Genomic DNA, 21,665 nt, shown 5'->3' with positions numbered 1-21,665 from the left:
TTTTTAAAATCCTCTACTATGCATCACTTGCTAGGACAGTTGTACCAGTCTTTGGATACAGTCTTTCCTGTGAGAGCGGTAACAGGTCTTGCTATTCTTCTGCCAACATCCAAACTGTAGTACCGATCTGAAAAGAAGGTATGTCAGAAATAAATTCCAGGAACTACATTTAGTACATGGAAAGAATCCTGAAGTTAAAACCTTCCTTTAATTTCATTTAGGCAAGAGTAACAGATTTTTCATTCCACATACATATATGGAGTTGAGAGGCACTAACAATGAATTTCTGCCCTCAACTTTTTTACAAGTCCTTCTTTGGTTTAGCTAAGTTTTACAGCACTGCTAGTAATTAAATCTGTCCCAAGAACAGGCAGTAGGGAAGAATAACCTTATACTGCTAGAACACAAGAAATAATCTTAATAATTTGGAAATCAAATGAACTAGAAACAAAACAATCCTGTGCTGTCTACAGTGGGCGCTCTGTGGTCCATGAGTGTGAATTGGCCTATGTTAAGGTTAGGAATTAGATGATACTGGTAGAGGCTTACTTTAATATCCCGTATGTGTATACGGCTAGTTCTTAGAGCTTTTTTTTTCTGAATCATCCAGAAAATTCTGAGGAATGCTTTTACATGATCCTGGCTAGAGTGAAAGGATCTACCTAATCTGGAATCATAAATAATTTTTTCCTGTAAAACAAAATGGTTCATGTCCCTCCCGTTTTTGTTTTGTCAGAAACATAGTTCCATGGAAGCCGGTGAAAAAACTATCGATGTATAATGGTCAAAGGATTTCAATCTATCATTAATACAATTCTGCATTTAAGTGTCAGGTTTTTTGTCACTTTATAAGCCTGAACTCTTACGGCAATGCTTTCTGCAACTGGCTAGTTTGAATCATTGTACCTGGTTGCTGCTAGTTGTCCTGTAACTATTGATTTTTTATTATTTTTTTTTTTTAATAGAAAGATCTCTTGATGACAGGCAACGATTTAATTCTCAGGACTTTTTAGTAGTTCTTAAAATCAGTCTTGCAGAACCACAAGTGGTAACCTCCATGCTTTGGAAAGCTGAGAGATACATGGGCTTCTTTCTTCCCCATCCCCTAGTCTTTTGAGATACATAGTAACTTGTATTAGCTTTAACTTACTGTAAGAGAAGGCATAATAATCGTAGCCATCTGGCTTATTGTAGTTGGGTAGTGATATAGTTGAATGAATAACTTTCGGGAGCCCTCTCCAGTAGGCAGTCATTTTGATTTCCTTATGCAAAACTCCTGCAAGCAAAAGAAAACTTCACTTAGGAGGTGTCAGAGTGTGTCTGCTGTAAGCTATCATTTGCTTGTATAATCTACAGCAAGCGAGATCTGTTGGATTAAAAAACTTTAAAAGTACTATATTTTAAAAAAATGGAACAGAATGTTGTGTTTCAGAAACTACTAAGAGTAAAATGGTTGTATAAAAGAAACTTAATAAACATAAGTTACCAGATGGATACGGGTTGACTCTGACAGTCTGAATAACGGTTGGCATTCTTACTGCACGTTGAAAGCGTCTCCTTATTACAAGTCTTGGGACATAAGCTGGGTATCTTATGGTAACCTGGGTTCTTCTGTGACACTTCTTGGCTGGTTCTTGTTTGTACACATACTGTTGCATATTGCCATCTAAAATAGACATTTGTTTCATTTTGTTAAAAAAACCAACCACCAAACCACCAGCTAGATCAGATATGAAAATGTCATTGATATCCATCTTACATGCAGGAGAACAATAGCATCATTTTAATACATCTACAACTGTGGCAGCCTTCAGTTTTTTGTATCTGTTCCTACATTTTGAGATAAAGCCTTGCTCTCTAAACCCAACATGTGTTTCTAGATGTAATGATACCTCCTGCAGGCTCCTTACGGTTACTGTTCCAAGTACAATTCCAGGGGAACTGTTTTTGTTGCCATCATTCCGATTTATCAAGGAGATGGTAAGACCATCATTTTAGGCTGCATGAGAGGAGGGCTAGAGTCCAGAAAAGGATTTGTGTTTTGTTAACCTCTGCTTTTTAAATTCAGATAGCAATTCTTATGTTGGCAGTACATCGTTCATATAAGGAAATTACATTAATTTAGAATATGAAATAGGGAGGGAGATTGCCATACATAGTTATGAACTAGTAAGATTAAAGCCTTCCCTTCTCTAATTAACTTGAGACCAAAACAGTTTTACCACCACATAAAACTTATTTTAATGTTTGTCTGCTACAATGCTGGATTCTGTCCCTTACAGTCCTGTCCGTTTTAAAATGCACTGAAAAGATCTGCAAGTACGAACACAAATTTTTAAGGCTTCTGACTATTTTTTGACCACCTAGCACACTCTGACATCACTTACATTTCTGTTTTTGAAAGAAATACATCTTTCACTCAAGAGAAACAGTGTTTTATTCCTAAGGCAATTCAAGAACATTTTGATCATCTGTGAACTTCTGAAATATGAGATGCACCTTTTTTGATAAAATAAACAGATTCTGGTCTGTTGTTGTATCTTGCCACGGGGAGGGTTGCTACTATTTTCCCACGTAGGCCTGCAAATCCGTTTGCAAGAGGTTTGGGATAGCCTTTATCCATAACACCATTAGTGAAACGCCAGTATTGGGGACCCTAATGATTTAAGGAAAAAAGGACATTTAGAGAAAATTAATTCTTGGTAATTGAGCTTCAACACAGACATGAAAAATAATCATAACACTAGCATTTTGATAACTACATTGTAAAACTGACTGGAACCACTCCTATATCCATTAAAACAGGAAAAAAATATTACAACTTCATAAAACACCTTCTGCAGTATTTTAACACTGCCTTTGAGTAGGGATAGAATATCTTAGAAATGAACTGTTAAGAGCGGTTACTGAACAAAGCGGTAAGTTCTCACAGATAGAAAAAGCTTGAATTCCAGGACTGAATGATTAATTGGGAAATAACCATATAACATCTGTAATGAGGTGTGTGCATTTAATAATCTTCTTTCAGGAAGGGAAATGTATTAGGAACAAACTTAGGCCATGTTTGGGCAAGGGAAAGACACCATGAAATACCCGTATTTTAAAGAGCTGTATTTTTTTTTTAAGTGTGGCTCATACGTAGTATCAGTTAGTCTGCCAAAGCTTTGTCTCCTAGCCAATTACAGGGGAAAAACCCACTGAACTGAGGTTTTCCCTGATAAGCACCATCTCAGGGCAGACGAGAGGGGGAAGCTGGAGAAGAGACACTGAACTTCACCCACAGAGTTTCAAACCCACCGCGCTGTTGGAAAACGCCATTTTCTCTATAAAATGCGCAACGCAGCCCCAGAGCACCGCAAGGCTCCTCTTCAGCGGGGCTGCCTTTCAAAACCTGCGCCCTCCCTCCAGCTGAGCTGCCCCTCGCACCCTCTCGGCTGCCTCCCGCCGCGCTCGCTCCCCACCTTGATGAAGAAGGTCTTGCCATCGCAGTTGCACCTGGAGAACACGGCGTCGATGGGGGACGGGATGCCCCAGCCGTCGCTGATTCGGCGGGGGCTGGTGGTCGGCCGGCTCCTGCCGTTCAGCAGCCAGTAGTAGTGACCTGCGCGGCGGGAGGAGACACGATGAAACGCGTGTGGACCGACGGATGGACAGACAGAAGGACGCAGGCAGGAAGGCGCTGGAAGCGAGGATCGTCCCTCCGTGCCCTCCCTCGCTCCTGATCTCCCTCGCTCCCGACCTCCCTCCCTCCTGACCTCGGGTGCGCGGCGCAGGGCGGGGGGAAGGCCACGGGCTCAGGCGTCGCTTCGTGAGGGCCTTGGAGCGCTGAAGGGTCTCTGGGGGGTTAGGGCCGGGCCGGAGCAGGTGAGGGCGGCAGGGGAGGAGAGGGGCCGGGGCCGGGCCGGAGCAGGTGAGGGCGGCAGGGGAGGAGGAGGGCCGGGGCCGGGCCGGAGCAGGTGAGGGCGGCAGGGGAAGAGGAGGGCCGGGGCCGGCCTACCTACCTCGGAATACTGCCAGGGTGCCGTTCGGCAGGGCCACCATGCCATCTGCCGGCTTCCCGCTGCACAGGTCTTTCTCTGCAAAACACAGTGGCTCGGGTTTGTTTAACATTCCACAAAAAATGGCGTTATCTCCCCAGCTCACCGCCAGTAGCACTATGGCTGTTAAATGTGATCGCTTGTGCCAGGTGATGGCGGGGGCTCTCTGCCATTCGGGCCTCTGCCTGGCACTTCTCGTGCAAAGGGTTTAATTACTCATTTGAGATACATTCTTGGAGAGTTTGACTCTCGTGTTTTGATCCCAGGAGTGCAAGACCAGCCATTTACATGACTAGGTATATCTTTCTTATCACTTACCTAAGTACTTGTAATTCAGAAAAAGACCTATAAATGCATTGTATGCTACATCCCTCATTTAATTTCTTCATACTCTGGGATGTTTACTTGATGTTTCTCCAAGCTACGCTAGTGGGTTTGCTTCCCTCTCCTCATTTCTTAAAAAAAGGATTTACATTTATTTTCAGTTAAATATAAAGGAAGGATGAACCTGTTTTGGACAAAACTCCAAGTATTTCCCATCTAAAAAACATTTTTCTTTTTTCTCTCCAAAATATCTGTCAGTATATGATTGAAAAAAAAAAAATGCCCAAGAACCTGCGGGCTATATCTGATTAAAATAAATAGTGAGGACATGAAAAACATTGTGGCAAAAAGCACAGAGGAAAGAGAATACAAGGAAAAGACTTCTTGTCTATCTTATGTGACATATTTTGTATGTGACTACAAAATGCTAGGTTAGGTACCATGAGTAACGGTGGATATTCAGCAATGTTTTCGTCCCTAGCAATGTTTTCATGGGACTTAGAAATTTATCTTCTTTTTCCTTGACTTTTTTCTGTTTGCATCTTCTACAGTACCTAAGTAGGTAGTACCTCTAAAGCAAACATTTTTCAGCAGGACTAATTACTGAAAGCAATTACTGAAACAAGATCATGCTCTAAAGTACATGGAGAATTTCATTAACAACGCAATTGAAAACCGAGGTACCAGTATTCAGGATACTGGCAGCTGTAGCACCGTGGTTATGGTTGACCATCGGGACAGGAGTGCCGTGTTCTTGTGGCATCAGGTAGAAAGGTCTTGCATGTGCTTTACTCACATGTTTTGTTGTGCTCTCTGGTGGAGTTATTGGTGCTTTAGTACCTACTGGAATGCAATTACCTTGTGTTTCTCCAGTTAAAATTGGCAAGTCCGCAGTTTGTATTAAAGGCTTGTTGTTTGTGTCGGGCTCCTCTTTTATTGGCAGAGTTTCAGGGTTGGCTGGATGAGGCTCGTCTCTTGTGTCAGTAACCTCCTGGAAATGTATAGTTGGCTTGGATGTCCCTTTAGAAACAATAAACATTTCTTCTATGGTGTCTTTTTTATCTCTTGTAGTGGTCTGTTTGGTTACTGTAGTTTCCTTTCCTTTGTCAATAGTAGGGGCCTTTTCAGTGTCATCTCCCATTTCTTTTTCAGGTGTGATGCTAGTTTTTTTGATGGTTGTTACGTCTTTACTAGCTGTTGTTGTCTCTACAACACAAATACTACTTGTGCTCTCTTTAGCTGCTGCTGTTACTGTCTGCTTAGTTTCCATAGTTGTGTCTCTTTTATTTGTTGTTACAATCTCCCTGGGTTTAGGAGTTGAATCTGTTTTGGCAGTTGTTGCCAACACAGTGGGCTTGGGCAATGGAGTTGTAGCTGCTGTGGCTGCTGTTGTTACAGTTGCTGTTGCCACAGGGTTTTCTTCTTTTTTAGCTGTTAAAGTCTCTTTTGGTATGGGAGTCTTGTCTTGTTTAGCTGGGCTTGCTTCTTTTTCTGCAGCCGTTGTTGTAGTCTTTTTGTCTGCAGTAGTTGCTTCTGATTCAGCTGCTGTAGTGACAGCTTCCTTGGCTGTAGGAGTTCTATTGGGAATATCATCCTTAACTTTAGGAGAGTCATCTGGTTTAGCTGTTATAACCGTAGTTACAGTAGTTGTGTATTTCCTACTTTTTGTTGTTAAAATGTCTTTAAGCACAGTAGTTTTGTCTTTCTTAGGTGTAGTTATGTCTTTGTTCACAGTGGTTGTTTCTATTTTAGTTGTTGTCTCTTTGGTTATAGGAGTAGAAACAGTTTTAGCTGTTGTTTTATCTTTTTTGTCCGGTATTCTTACAATCTCAGTATTCCTAGCTGCAGTCACCACTATCCTTTCTACTGCTGTAGTCGTGTCTTTTACAGTTGTGCTGGTTGCTACTTTGGGTGCAGGAGTTGTAATTTTCTTCTCTGAGGTTGTTTCTGAAACTGTCGTGTCTGCTTCAGGTATGGGTGTTTCCTTCCTAGTTGTGACCACCTCACGGCTTTGAGTGGTTATGTCTTTTTTAGCAGTTGTTACTAATCCAGGGACAGTAGTTGTCATTTCAAGAGGTGTTGTTTTCTGTATGGCAGTGGTGTCAGCCTCAGTAGCTGCAGGGGTAGTCCCCTTAACCTCAGGGGTGTTGGGAGAGTCTGCCTTTGCCTCCTCCAGTTTAGGGGTAGTAGGAGAGTCTACCTTGGTGGTTGGAGCCTCCGGGGTTGTGTCTTCAGGTTTAGGGGTGGTAGGAGAGTCAGCGTTGGTTGTTGGTGCCTCTGTGGCCTCTGGGGTTGTGTCTTCTGCTTTTGGGGTTGTGGGGGAGTCAGCCTTGGTTGTTGGTGCCACTGGGGTTGTGTCTTCAGGTTTGGGGATGGTGGGAGAGTCTGCCGTGGTCGTTGGTGCCTCTGGGGTTGCGTCTTCAGGTTTGGGGGTGGTGGGAGAGTCTGCCTTGGTCGTTGGTGCCTCTCTGGCGTCCAGGGTTGTCTCCTCAGCTTTTGGGGTGGTGGGTGTCACAGGCTTGGTCGTTGGTGCCTCTGTGGCTTCAGGGGTTGTGTCTTCAGGTTTGGGGGTGGTGGGAGAGTCTGCCTTGGTCGTTGGTGCCTCTGTGGCTTCAGGGGTTGTGTCTTCAGGTTTTGGGGTGGTGGAAGAGTCTGCCTTGGTTGTTGGTGCCTCTGGGGTTGCGTCTTCAAGTTTGGGGGTGGTGGGAGAGTCTGCCTTGGTCGTTGGTGCCTCTGGGGTTGTGTCTTCAGGTTTGGGGGTGGAGGGGGAGTTTGCCTTGGTCGTTGGTGCCTCTGGGGTTGTGTCTTCAGCTTTTGGAGTGGTGGGGGAGTCTGCCTTGGTCGTTGGTGCCTCTGTGGCTTCAGGGGTTGTTTCTTCAGGTTTGGGGGTGGTGGGAGAGTCTGCCTTGGTCGTTGGTGCCTCTGTGGCTTCAGGGGTTGTTTCTTCAGGTTTTGGGGTGGTGGGAGAGTCTGCCTTGGTCGTTGGTGCCTCTGTGGCTTCAGGGGTTGTTTCTTCAGGTTTGGGGGTGGTGGGAGAGTCTGCCTTGGTCGTTGGTGCCTCTGTGGCTTCAGGGGTTGTTTCTTCAGGTTTGGGGGTGGTGGGAGAGTCTGCCTTGGTCGTTGGTGCCTCTGTGGCTTCAGGGGTTGTTTCTTCAGGTTTGGGGGTGGTGGGAGAGTCTGCCTTGGTCGTTGGTGCCTCTGTGGCTTCAGGGGTTGCGTCTTCAGGTTTGGGGGTGGTAGGAGAGTCTGCCTTGGTCGTTGGTGCCTCTGTGGCTTCAGGGGTTGTTTCTTCAGGTTTGGGGGTGGTGGGAGAGTCTGCCTTGGTTGTTGGTGCCTCTGTGGCCTCTGGGGTTGTTTCTTCAGGTTTGGGGGTGGTGGTGTCTGCCTTGGTCATTGGTGTCTCTGTGGCTTCAGGGGTTGTGTCTTCAGGTTTTGGGGTGGTGGGAGAGTCTGCCTTGGTCGTTGGTGCCTCTGTGGCCTCTGGGGTTGTTTCTTCAGGTTTGGGGGTGGTGGTGTCTGCCTTGGTCATTGGTGCCTCTGTTCCTTCAGGGGTTGTTTCTTCAGGTTTGGGGGTGGTGGGAGAGTCTGCCTTGGTCGTTGGTGCCTCTGTGGCTTCAGGGGTTGTTTCTTCAGGTTTTGGGGTGGTGGGAGAGTCTGCCTTGGTCATTGGTGCCTCTGGGGTTGTGTTTTCAGGTTTAGGGGCAGTGGGGGAGTCTGCCTCGTTTGTTAGTGCCTCTGGGGTTGTGTCTTCAGGTTTGGGGGTGGTGGGAGAGTCTGCCTTGGTCGTTGGTGCCTCTGTGGCTTCAGGGGTTGTTTCTTCAGGTTTGGGGGTGGTGGGAGAGTCTGCCTTGGTCGTTGGTGCCTCTGGGGTTGTGTCTTCAGGTTTGGGGGTGGTGGGAGAGTCTGCCTTGGTCGTTGGTGCCTCTGTGGCTTCAGGGGTTGTGCCTTCTGCTTTGGGGGTGGTGGTGGGAGATTCTGCTTCGGTCATTGGTTTCTCTGTGGCCTCAGCAGTCATATCTTCAACCTTAGCAGTGGTGGGATAGTCTGCTTCTGTCAGTGGTGCCTCTGTGGCTTCAGGGGTTGTGTCTTCAGGCTTCTGGGTGGTGGGAGAGTCTGCGTTGGTCGTTGGTGCTGCTGTTGTCGCAGGGGTATCTTTCTGACCCATTGTGGTCTCTTTGGTAGTTGTTGCTTTTATGGTAGTACTTGTAGTAGGTGGTAAAGTGGGTTTTGGACCTGACGTAGTTGCTTTGATTGTTGTGGTTGTATCGGGGTGTTTTGTAGTTGGTGCAGGACTGGTCGCTTTATTTTCCAGTCCACTGCCATTATCTATGAGAAAACAAATATATATAAATTAAGACATTGGAACTGCAGTGCATGCACCAATTGCGTATTAATTTATCATACCAATTAGAAAGAGCTGCTTATCTTTTGAATAGCAATAGTTGTTTTTATGGTCTTTGCTCTAAAAGCTTTCTGTGTAAAATTGCACTTAATTAGCTTTAAAGTGGTTGAAACATTTATTTATACTGGTGAAAAAAAAGGGTATGTGGAAACCTAAGTAAAATGCCTGTTTATGGACTTAGGTAACTGTTCTAATAATTTAGAAGAGCAAAACTAACTTGGATTGGGTTAAATGTGAATTCCTTTTGTCTGCATAGGACTTTGCAGCAGCTTAGCTAAGTTTTAAGTAATCCTTTTGGCTCAGCTGTCGCAACTCTGAGTGCAGCATTGTGGGTTTTAGTTTGTAGGTGAGGCCACCTGGTGTTTCCATCCTTTTTCATGGAAGGGGAACCACGCTATAAAATATAGTCCTTCTAATAAGACACTTCCCTTCTCAGTCTGTTCTTTTGATTTATTACTCTGACATTAACTGTAAAATGGCCTGCAGTGGTGACCTGGGCTTTAAGGAGAGAGGTAGGGAAATGGGAAGAAAAGAAACTTTCTGAATACAGACCTGACTGCATCTCCTACTGTATCTTTATATCTCGGATGGTTTTCCTCTTTGTTATTTACAGTTTTAAGACGCTCTTTACTTGTATGTATAGTTACATTGACTTGAGTCAAATTGTTAATATAGCTATATTCAGTAAAAAGTAACAGTAAATGCTTCTGCAGTTTAATCTCTCACTAAGTGTTAGCTCTCTGAAGTTTTGCCTTTACTTCTGTTTTCACATAGGTTTTGTTTTGTTTTCTAGGATTCCTGCTGTGTTGCTGTCTACTGTTACAACTGAATAAGCATTTGTTTCTTGAAAACCTGAAAAAAACAAGTGCAGCATTATGTGGTTTGGGGCCATGTTCAGCTTTTGAACAAATCTAAAAATATAAAAAGATCTGAGCTACTGCTGATGGTCATGGCCTGATGACTGTTAGCAGCACTGATGCTGTGTGTCTCCCAGCAGAATGGAAGAACTTACAATACTGCAGTGTGAGAAATAATCCCTGTGTAAATATATTGTAGAAACAGTGCGGTATGAGCTGAGTGTTACAGAACAGGTTTTCCTCCCACCCAATGTGTCTGAAATACCATAAGCCAAGTGGGATCCTGTTACTAGTTATTTGTATTTCCTTAATTTTATTTCATTTAACCCACTATATCGATTTTTTTCTAATAGGAAATTGCCACAGCAGAAAGGCAAGTACTCCAAATCTAAAATTTAAAAAAAAAAAAAAAAGTAGGTGTTAAAATGTTGGCCAAAATTGATTTCTAGTCTTATTTCATTCTTGTTACTTCAGGTTTCAAGTTCAAACTGATCTCCTGACTTATCACTTAAAATGCTGGAACAGAATATCAAAGAACACAGGAAAGCAACATATTTTCCATTCAGAAAAAATAAATTATGTGTTTTCTGAAGCTGCATGAGGCCGGGCTTGATTAAAGCTAGAGAAACCTGCTAGGAGATTTTCCTGTCTTGGTCCTGCCAATTCATCACTGTCCCAAAATACAACACCCTTCCTGTTTCAGCAGTGGAGTTTGTCCAAAACTGACAATGGTGTGTAACGTATTTTTGGAAGATGTGTGTGAAAATCCAATAGGGATGCAGGAGACATCACCACACTTTAACATCTGTGCTAAGTGAACTCTAGTATCCTGAGGTCTAGGTGAGGTAATTAGTTTATAAACTGAGTGGTTCCAAGCTTGGTAACTGTCTGGTAATGTCTCACATTGGCTTTCTATTTCCAGAGCAGGAAAATGATCTTTAATGTTCCTTCAGGTAACACCCATCCTGTTTCATTCATATACTTTCCTACCTTCCATAACTTCATGGGGCTGCGTTACTTCCTCTGACTTCTCTTCCTCATTTTTGGATGACCTTTTAGATGCTGATTTGTTTGCTGGAGGAGTTTTTGGTGATGCCTTTTCTGTGTGTGCTGAAAGAAAGAAAATAATCTGTTAATGGGAGCATTTTTCTTTATAGGTGCTTGGTGTCAACTGTATAAGAAAAAAGTGATTACAAAATTTCAGTGACCATCTTCCATATAAATCTAAGTTTCTTCCTACCTATAGGATTCTTTATAGCCTTATTCAGGGGAAAAGGGCAAAAATACCCTTTGGATCCCTAAGTGTTTCATCACAGATGGGAGAAATGTATTTCCAAGAAGTTTGAGGTGAGGCATTCTTTGCTAAAGGCAATTTTGAGGTGGGGAAAAGATGAATTCTGAGTGGAGTTCTGCATTCTGAAAATCTGTCTTAATTTTTTTTGTTAGCTTTTTTTTTTTGACTACACATGACTTGGGACTGACTCACTATAGTGGATCTCTGGGTGCTATCATATTAGCCAAGCATTTACTTTGACAGTGTCGTGAAGATTTAGTTATATTGTAGTTCTTCAGGCATGATAATTCTACACAAGTGATCATTTTGGAGAGACATCTTAAAAGCAATAGTTTCCTTGAAAGAGACAGGACCTACAAAGCAGGCGTGGACCAAAGAAACAACGCAAGGTCTAAGTATTAAGCTAACGTCTAGTAGGCTGAGTTTTAGGTTTTAGGAGAAACTGGAGGTTTGTGTGCAGAATTTCCAACTCTGAAGATTGCATGGGATTTCACTTGCATCCAGTAAGAGCCAGAAAATATTTTTAAATTAATTGTTGGGTCAAATGGTACAATTGGAAGTGAGACCATCTCTTCCCACTAGCTTAGCCTTGTAGAAGGATCTTGTTAGTGGTGAAAAAAGCATGATGGAGCTCAGTGAACATGCAGAATTTTTTTTTTTATTCAACTAAATGAGCTGGTAACTGCCATAGGTATGTGTAATAAGCTTTTTACAAAAGGAGCGGTATTTTTTTCTCATAAGGTAATGACCATGGTATCAAAGGATTTACCTTCATAGCAAGCTAGTACTCAAAGCAAGTAACGTTGGGTATTGGACTATACCCTCAAGCTTTTATTGAGAAAGAGAGAGAAATTGTAATTGTTGAATAAAATCACTTTGGGAGCTGAATCGGCTTTCAGAGTCAGTTGTGGAGGCAAAAATGTTTGATCAGTCCTTAACTCTGTGTGTGTGTGTGTGTGTGTGTGTGTGTGTGTGTGTGTGTGTGTATTCAGGGGATATAGGGCTTCTGGAGGATAGGAAAGATAAAAATACTCTCTAGATACACATTGTAAACTTAGCTTCACTATACAGAGCAAAGTGTTCAGAAGATGCAGAAACAGCAAAATTATTCCAAGAGGTTTAACAGGTTTGTCAGTTCTCACACATAGCAAAAATACCAAAATACTGAGTACAGTGGTAGTCTGGGTTTGGGGGATTTTTTGGTAGGTTTTTTTTTTTACAAAAATTAATAGCAAAGCTAAGTAATTAAAATACTGGAAGAAACTCTTAAGATGAGGAGCAGTTGGTTAAATTTTCATTATATTTGAACTGAAGAACAAGTGAAACGGCTAACTGTCTTTTGTGAGCATTCATGCATGTCAAACTCTGCAGAAAGGGGGAGGCGTTAAGCAACCTCAAAGGCAGCAAATTCACCTCAAGACACTTCCAAGATGTTTATCCTCCTCTAGACATCCAGTCAAAAATGCTGAATACAGAGTCTAGTTCAATATAAAATACTGTGCAACTGAGTGACAAATCCAAGCGGCTATACCAGCATTTGGGCACTGGGAGTGGTTTGGTAAAGTGAACTAAATGATAATCTGCAACTCATCTTGTTTTTTAAAGTGCACGCTTTGGAAGTTGGCTGCCTTGGAAGTTGTCTGGTCTGTGAATGCAGCAACCCAGTGCCAAGCCATATTTGCCACATTCACAGAAATGAATTTGGGTCCATAAGTACCAGAAAGTTTAAGGACATGATGAAATTAAAGATATTCTGTTAGTGTTTTGTAGACTAGAATTCCACTGCTAGTGTCATTAAAGCTACATGAAGGTGAAACTGCACCTCCAGGTCTGTGCCTTTGTGCTCAACTAGCAAAACCCCATCAGGTTCTGTAGTGAAAGACAGAATAAACAAAAGTGACTGTAGGTCACTGTAATTCTTCCCTGAACTAAATTTGCAGCCTAAAGGTTAGATGTGCATCTTCTTAAAATTCCTTTTGCCGCAGTGTGAATGTGTAACCACTTCTAACCAGGCAGATCCTGCAATTCCTCCCTCTTGCCCCAGAGGATGGGTTTCTGTGTTGGGCTGGTCTTCCCATTTTGGATTCGAGGTGGGGAGGACCTAGGACATCTCTCAATCTATGCTGCCAGTAACTGCAGTAACCCAAAGCAAGTAGTGCTATCTCAGTGCATGGAGTAGGTATTCTCCACTTTTGGATGGGTGGGGAATTTAAGGGAGTTGGACCTTCCTTCATTACTACTTTTTTTTGTAAGATGAACTAGGCTTTTTACTGCAAAATGTCATTCATTCCCCCCAGCTTCTGTCCTTAAATTCTATTATTGATGTAACTTAAGTAGTATGAGTGGAAATGCATGTGCAAAATGTGGCCTTACATGTATTATTCTGGGTGACAATTCTGATAGTAAATTAGAGTACAGCTAGTGCCAAAAGAGGCTAATGCAAAATAAAACTTTACCCTCAGAATTTGTATCTTTGTGATGGCTTCCAGTTTATCTACTAGTATGTGTCCATAAAGCGTTCATGCTTGAGAAAATGGCCAATTTATATTTGAAATCAGATTTTGTTGGTTTTGTTTTGGTTTTTTTTGTTCAGTAGCTAACTTCTTGTGTCCTAAGAAGCCTGCACAGTTAATGTTTTACAATAATGCAAAGCATCTCTGTTTAAATATATCTACGAAAAAAATAGTGATAAAGAAATTTCTTACCCTCTTTACAGTGTTCTGTGTAGTCTGGGCAACATTTGCCATATCTTTCACAGTCTGCGTCACAGTCACACTCTCTTCCTCTTTCAAAGGCTTCAAAGCAACGTCCTTTGCAGGAGAGTGCTGCATAAGGCAGAAAAAGAGAGTATTTTTGGCTAGCTTACATTTAACATTGGGACCTTTCTACAGTGAAGTCATTTGCTTAAGCTGATGTAAAGAACGGCTTCATAAAATCGGGTGGTTATTCTGGTCTGATCCAGAACTTGTTTGTGTAATTGTGGGGTTTAGATCAGGCCATACAACCAGAACTGCACTTTGCCATTGCAGTATATTGAGACCATTTAGAATTTATAGTGGAATAAAATGTGACCTCAGCATTCACTTTAGCTAGGTCCCATCATAGAAGGTTTCCATTTCCCTAATCAAATAGCAGTTATCTCAAGAATAGTATTTAAATTCTGGGTTGGGTTTTTCAAAAAGGTATTCATTAGGGTACTACTTTGTATCAAGAGTGATGTGTCTACCAGAGCATTTCTGAAAAGTAATTTCCCTAAATATGTCATGACCAAGTGTACCTGGTGTCTCTGGGCAAATACCGCAACTTAATTGTGTGAATGAGTTAACGAAGTTACACAGAGTGACTATTTTTGAAATGTTATCCCAGTCTATTTAATACAGTTCTTAAATTTTTAGTACTAAAAGAGTATCTACCATGTTTTGATATGATTAATAACCACATGCTTTTAATGTTGCATTACTGGTTAATTTCTGACAACTTCAGTCACTACAGTACTTCTGTTTCATATAAAAAAATTACCGAATTGTTTGGAAAGTGTGTGCACAGCTGTTACAGACTTCAGCAAAATATGCATGCTGTATTTTTCAAGGACAAAATTTGAACCCAAACATTTACATCACATTACAATGTAATATTTATTAACATTCAGTAGTACCTTTAAGAGGTACTTAGTTAACTGTTAAATTGAAGTGATTATGTTACACCTGAAGTGGATATTTTTTGAGGATGCTTAGTATCTCTCAGAATTGAGCCAACAATTAGCTATCACTTGGTATTTCCAGAATTTGCCGTATGACCTGTTATTCTTGTCCCGTATCTTTTCTGTACATAAGTCTCTATTGAAGTCATTGTCTTTGTTGCACACAGGGCATAAAATCATATTTTACAGTTAAATCACTGTCTAACAAAATTAAGATAACTGTATAGGCAGATTCTGAACATCTTTTGACCAGTGTGGATGTGGAGTGAGTCTGTTGATGCCAGTGGATTCATCCCACATACACAGGTGAGAATTGTTTTTGTTTTATGATGTTAGGGCAGTTTTTATTCATAAACAATGTCTGGCATTTCTCTAATTTAGGCAGCATTGATCACACACTAACTGGGCAACAGTCCTTAGTCAGACTGCCTGCATGCTTTAAGTATGGCACCTACTGTTCTTGCCTGAATTCAGTGATTTAGGGTAGAACAGGGAAGACTTCCTCTAGCCTTAAACATTCTATTAAATGTTATGTAGATGCCAGAATAACTTTAGAATTTGGTCCACAATAAATAAATAGCCTACATAATTAAAATACCTCAGTATGTACTTTCAGCTATGATGTCCCCTCACAAATCAAAATCAGGATGGGGAAGACTGAAGTGCAGTTGTTTCCAGTGTGCATGTCAAAGCAGCAGAATTGGCATTTTAGGGAGTGCTGTGTCTGCATTTTGAATAACACTCGGCTGGTGTTGCTGGATCTAAGAAGTCTTATCTTAACACCTGTAATCTTACTAGAACTACAGTGTAGTGTAACAAACTGCAGTTATCTAAATCACTCATATTTTTGACATTGGTGATTCATGAGAAAATATTTTTCAACTCTCAGTAAAATAGTTTGAAATACCTGTGTTTATTTATACTATACAATTTTGCACATAAATAAAGCATATAAAATAATACTTATCCAACCATCTTCTCCATCAAACTCGATGTGGTTCTGATCCAGAGTCAATTTCTATGCATGGAAGGACACCCTCTGACTTTGGATTAGACCCTACAGCCTCCACACTTCTTAAATTTGAGTTGGAATGTCCCAAAATTTCTTCCTGGTAAACCCTGAATTTGCTTTTACCAATTTTTTGTATAAGAGAGAAACATATAGTACAAACGCACTAAGGTGAAGAAAATAAGCAGCAGGTAAACCATTTCCCCCCCTCTTGCCTAGCTCTGCTCTTCTGAAAAGCAAAATCCTCTTCTCGGTAATAACCTGTGGATGCACAATTTTCTTTGAATGGGTTGCGAGAAGTTATCACTTGAGTTTTTGAGGGGGAGAACAATACACGTATGAGAGGAGAGCAAGGACACAGTGAACTAAAAGAGACATTTAAGCATTCAGAGGAGAGACACTGGTGTGGTAGGGAGTTGGAGCAAAGGGGAGGGGAAGTCTTGCAGATAGGAACTGGCTGTCTTTGGGAACTTACCCACTGTGCAGAATTTCCTGAAGTCAGGGCAGCACTCCATGTAGTGTTGACAGTTAAAATCACAGTGGCAGTCATGCTCTCTAGAATACCCTTCCCCACATCTCCCTGTACAGCTTGATAAATCTAAAATCACACAACACTGGTGTAAACGTTGCCAAACCAAAATGGTACATAAGGAAATGCTGAATGGCGAAGTAATAAGATTTATCTTTTTTTCTACAGAATGCCATTTCTTCACTCAGTATTGCAGAGACTGTGGGCCCAGTGCAACCCCTCCTGAAGGCATGCGGATCAGAGGTCTGCTCTGAGCCAGCCTGAGGACCAGCAGCAGCACACACTCAGGTTAGAGGGGGTGTTCTGCTGAGGCTAACTTAGCCTGTTTCTCCTGAAGATTAATGAATCCCTGAGGAGTGGTTCAGTAGTATGACCACAGCAGTTCTGGCATCTGAACTAGCCCATGCAGATTTAACTTAGGCAGTGTATCAGCCAGGTACTATATTGTTTTGCAGACTTATTCTCCACCTTAACTCACCCTACGTATGGTTATAGATATGCGTCTGCACAACTGTACCTGACAGACCTGTTAGGTTTGACTGATTTTTACTTTTGGTAATGTTCTTTGTAGTAATCAAATAAAATCAGTTTAGCTTGCAAACTGGTGAGCACTGTCATAATAAATACAGGTCCCTGGAGCCATTTTTATTGGCAGTTTTCAAAATCTGCCTGCCCTCTACATTTTTTTTTTTTCCCTGAGGTCAGAGAGGAATTTGGTATCAACTCTGAGGTTAGGAACAGTTGGGATCTAGTCCTGCAATCTTCTATAAAGTACTTTCTGTTGATTAGGAGATTACTTATTAGCAGACTAGCATAAAAGCTTATCCCACAGGGGCTTTACTGCTAGAGTGCTGTAGTGTTGGAAAATGCTAAATAATAATAAATGGTGCAGGTTACAGCTGTTAAGCAAGATATCAGGAGGTCTGCTTTCAAACTGCAAGCATTCAAGCTCGGCAGTGGTTTTTTACCTTCTACTGCCAGATCAGATATTCGCCCTGCAATAACTCCCCTTCCTATGTGAAATCACTACTAACGTAACACGCTAACAGCTTCTTCTGGAAATGAAACATGCAGGACCACAAGTGAAGTGCCCCTAAATACAAACAAAGAAGCTGAACAATCAGCAAGCTAAAACAGAGTTTAGATAATCAGCTGAAACATTGAGGAACAACAAGAAAATAACAAGAAATAACATGTAACACAACACAACACCAAAGACAATTTCTAACAGCGCACACTCCATGTGTGCGTGTACGAAGGAAGACCATGGGATAACAAATAATTATATCTATTGTGATTTTCAGCAGTAAGATATAATGTTTCTTACCACTGCTTAACAAATAATGAAGTGGGACTAGGGGATAAATGGAGAAGTGAATGGACTTGAGTTAATGGGCTCTTAATACAGTAGCTGAAAAGAGAAGCTAGACAGCTTCCTTTATGGGTATGTGCCCAATATATTGCACCTTTCTTCCCTTATGGGAGGAAATTAAGTCCAAAAAGTAACACCTTTTGGTTCATTTATTTAAGTTTATGACTTGTAAGTTTTGAAGTTACTTCTAAGGAAAATGCCTAAATGGTTCTAGTTGCTGTTGGCAAATAGTTGCTGAAAAATAGTGGGAAGGCTCTCATCAACTATAGAGGGTGCAGAGTCAGACTGCTCTGCCCTGTAGGTCGAATCTGACATCTGCTGTGCCCTGATGAGCTGCTCAGATATACAAATGTTATGTCTTCTCCTATCAAGTAGTAATATATTATTTTCTACCAGCAAGTAATACACAATTTTATCACTAGAACAAGTTGATAGCTACCTGGCAACTGTGACAGCACAGGACTTCCCAGGCTGCAAGTTCTTCTGTTTCTTCATAACAGTGCTACTTTAGTTAGAAATCAATTACAGAGCTTTGAGAGTAAATAAAAAGCTGTAGTTTTAGACAAATAATTGCCAAAATTGGCCTTGGTGGTGCTAATAACAGTGCATTTAATGGTAAAGCACTTAGCACAGTATAGACATTCCTTTCCCTGAGCCTGTTGTATTTAAATATTTTTAACCAAATTATGTGGATATTGTAATTTTAGATTCTTCCTTGAATCATACTACAAATCACTTGGGCTAAATATGTCAGTCTGAGGGCAACAAGATCTGTAGAATATGTCTACAGAAAAAAAAGTAGGTTCATACACATTTTGTATTATATTCATATTTATGTGTTGTTCCTCCAAAAAAGAGGACCATGCTGTACCAAAATATATTTATGAAAATATTCAGTGATGATAAAACTGAATCATAATGCCTGTCTGAATAAATATAAAGTTCTAGAACTTAGTATTTTTATGAAGATGCATTTGAAGCATCCTTAGTATTTGTCAGATATCCTAGACACCCTCCCTTCAACATTATATGTTACAGTACCTTCAGAAGACACTTCTTGAATCAAGGACAGTGAAAGGATCACCATGGATACGCAAAGTATGTTCCATATGATCATTACTTTCAGGTACGACATCATCCCTAAAAAGAAATAATCTCACATCACTACATGCAATTCAATTAATCAGTTCATATTTTTTAAAAATTTGCAGTGCATATCTTTATACATAATACTAGTTTAATAACAACATAAAATTAGTATTAAAATTATTCAAGGACAAATTGCTAATTTAGAATTACTCCGTAAATTCTCTCTTAGTTATTAGTCAATTAGCTGTTAAATTTTGTAGTAAGACTAGGAAAATTCATGATTAACAAATAACAGAAGTAATTTTTTTCAGAATTCTATTACATGAAAACTACATTCACAGTCTTCTCCTTTTAACATGGATGCACTTCAGTACAGCAGTTTCTAAGGTTACAATACTGAAAAATATAAATGTAAAGTAAGAAAAAATACTGTCAAAACATTAGTTATTAAGCAACATAATTTTATAAACCATAATCTATCATTGAAATATTAGTGTTTAAGTATGTCAAATGGAAATGTAGGATAAAAGTAAATCTTCTTTCAAAAGGAAAACTTGTCTGGTTTCTCTGTTCCAGTTCATCATTTTCCTTTTGAAGAGCAGCACTTTGATCAAAATGCTCTGAGTAGAGATAGGTGTGACACTTACCTAACAAAGAATATGTCTGCTCTCAGCAATGTTTCAGATGCCTTATATATTGCTTTGTAGCTACATTGGGGTTAACTAATTAGACAGCTTGTTAAACAAAACTGCCAATGACAGCTTATGACAGCAAACTTTCCACATGAGCTGGAAGAGCTCCCAGATGACTAGACTAACGCAACATCTGGAAAATACTCCCATTAAGAAAAATTATTACAGAAAAAAATAAATAGGGACTTACTAGTCAAAACACATTTTGATTACTGAGTGAAATGAACAAATTGTCCTGAATGCATCTGGAAGGCATTAGATATTATTGCATAGCAATAAAAAAATCATTATAGACAAATGTTGAGTATATTTTCTTTCCTGTCAAATGTAGCTTAGGTGACAGTAGCCTAAAATTATGCAGTATTATCTGCTACTGATTGTGTATCTTCTCCAAAAAGTTTTGAGATCTAATTCATACAGTCATAAGCAGTTTGCCTGTTCTGCACTGATGTATAGTACTTTTCCCTGAACTGAATGGAAATTTTGCCAAGGTATTGGCTAGAGATCAAAGACTTTACTTAAATCTCAAATTTATTAAATATAATATATGTAAAGCATCAAAAATGAATGAGACATGCCTAAATTGTTTCAATGGTCTTTGTGTTCATTGGTTCCAGATTCAGGATACTGGAAATGGTTATTTTTAACTCTCTCCCAGAGCTAAAGGAAGTTTCCATTGAAACTTTTAATGGTCCTGACTCTCAGGGTTTGGGAGGGATTTTTTATTCAGAAACTATCCTAAAGGCCAGGGAACTTTAATACTTCTGTCTTACATTATTACTTAAATCTCAAAGTAATTCTGGTATCCCAAAATAATAAATATGGTGTAATACGCATTGATCCCAATTGAGGAAAGCACTTAAAATGAGCTTGAGTCTCTTAAGGAAAATAACGTAGATACCTCTGAAAAGGAGTGGGTTTAGACATGTGCTTGAACGTTTTCTTCACTTGGTCCAATGATTGTGCAGCTTTAGTATTTTTATGCCAGAATTTCTTTCAAATTTCTGTATTATCACAATAGAGGCAGTTTCATTCAATCTTTCTGCACTGTGTATGCTTCTAATTGCATGCATATCGCAGCCACGCTTCAATTAACTGATTCCAGTCAATAAAAGAGTGCTTTTTCATTGCTCTAGGAACACATATAATCTTTGTAAAAGTTTCTAGAGTTATTTAGACAAGTGTTAATTGGGAGCACTTACATAGTGTTGATTTGCTATTCAAGGTTCTCTGCCCACTGCCAACCTGCTTACGAAGTAAATATTACTCTACTTTGTGGAAAAGGGAACCTGAGGCTCTGAGATTTTATAGAGTTTATTCAAGGTAATACACAGAAGGAAATACATATTACGTGTCTTATAACAAGAACTTCAGTGCTGTCTTTAGTGGAGCTGACTATAAGCTTGATAAAGAAACTGTGGTTGGAGAAGAAAGGTACCTGTCTATGGACATTTAAAGCCTAGGGAAGAAGTAGTTGTTAGGGTAGCTAAATAGGATCAACATGATGAGATAGGTTTGTAGAAAAGTACTAAAATCCTCATAACTTAAATAATTTGATGCAAGACTACATTATTGAGTATATCCTTACTTTGATATCCATGATATGGAGGAATTTGTTGACTTCCATCATTTCACAGCCACTACAGCTGTGAGTCCCTGTTAATACTGGCTAGCTACCTGAGGTGAAAAAATACACATAAAGTAGTAAATAAAAAGTAACAGAAGATCAAAATTATTATTATGCTTCTGTTAACATGCCAGTACTCAATTAAGTCATATGAAAACAATCAGGCACATACATAACTTGAAAATACAGGTATTCATGATTGGCTGCTACATTTGTTGTGTTATGGATATGTTCATTTTGGTAGGGTTGTATTGTTTCATTTCTCTTATGAATTAAGTTTTTGGATCATCAGAGGTGACATGGGGTTGCAAAGTTTGAGTGATGAGAAGATAATTCTGTAAGTGGATTAACAGTACGTGAAAAACACTTAAGACACCTTTAAATTGTAGTGTCACAGTTGCATTGAAATGGTATCTATGCAGGCACTTCACAGCATGTGATCAGACAACAGCGAGGTGGGGTTTGTATCCTGACCAGCTTCTGCTGGTCTTCCCTTGATTTTTAGGGATGCAGTTTGAAATCCTGCTTTAAATTATTGTTATGGTTTCTGGAAGGCGGTGAGAAATATGCTCAAATACGGACATAGTCAGGACACTCATGATGGACAGAGTTTACTTGCTACTGTTATGCAAAGGTTTGTGTGCCAGTGAAAAGGGCCATAAGAGTAACAGCGAAACAGTAAGCAGGGAGCTGCATGGGTAGGGGAGGGTGAGGTGGGGATACATGTCAACCA

General features: G+C 40.4%; 1 protein-coding gene across 1 annotated transcript; it reads right to left on the bottom strand.

Moving 5' to 3' along the window:
• Nucleotides 1-23: 23 nt before the first annotated feature.
• PRG4 (proteoglycan 4) lies at nucleotides 24-18,662 on the bottom strand. The gene is made up of 10 exons (XM_041127838.1): nucleotides 18,566-18,662; nucleotides 13,620-13,739; nucleotides 10,611-10,730; nucleotides 5,206-8,687; nucleotides 4,002-4,074; nucleotides 3,462-3,601; nucleotides 2,500-2,656; nucleotides 1,487-1,666; nucleotides 1,082-1,276; nucleotides 24-127 (listed from the first exon to the last, which is right to left on the bottom strand). Exons 1-10 carry the CDS (start codon nucleotides 18,660-18,662, stop codon nucleotides 24-26), a joined length of 4,668 nt encoding a protein of 1,555 aa, XP_040983772.1.
• Nucleotides 18,663-21,665: the final 3,003 nt, after the last annotated feature.

The sequence above is a fragment of the Aquila chrysaetos genome, chromosome 12, assembly GCF_900496995.4.
Source record: "Aquila chrysaetos chrysaetos chromosome 12, bAquChr1.4, whole genome shotgun sequence".
Lineage (NCBI taxonomy): Eukaryota > Metazoa > Chordata > Aves > Accipitriformes > Accipitridae > Aquila > Aquila chrysaetos.
This window is presented reverse-complemented; position numbering and strand designations above follow the sequence as displayed.

Bases quoted from the DNA above. Each gene is read 5' to 3' on its own strand.
- PRG4 (XM_041127838.1), bottom strand. From the start codon at position 18,662: ATGATGTCGTACCTGAAAGTAATGATCATATGGAACATACTTTGCGTA. The intron at 8,688-10,610 runs GTAGGAAAGTAT...GTTTTCTCATAG, and splicing joins GCCCCATGAAGTTATGGAAG to ATAATGGCAGTGGACTGGAA. The intron at 3,602-4,001 runs GTAGGTAGGCCG...CCCGCCGCGCAG, and splicing joins CACCCTGGCAGTATTCCGAG to GTCACTACTACTGGCTGCTG.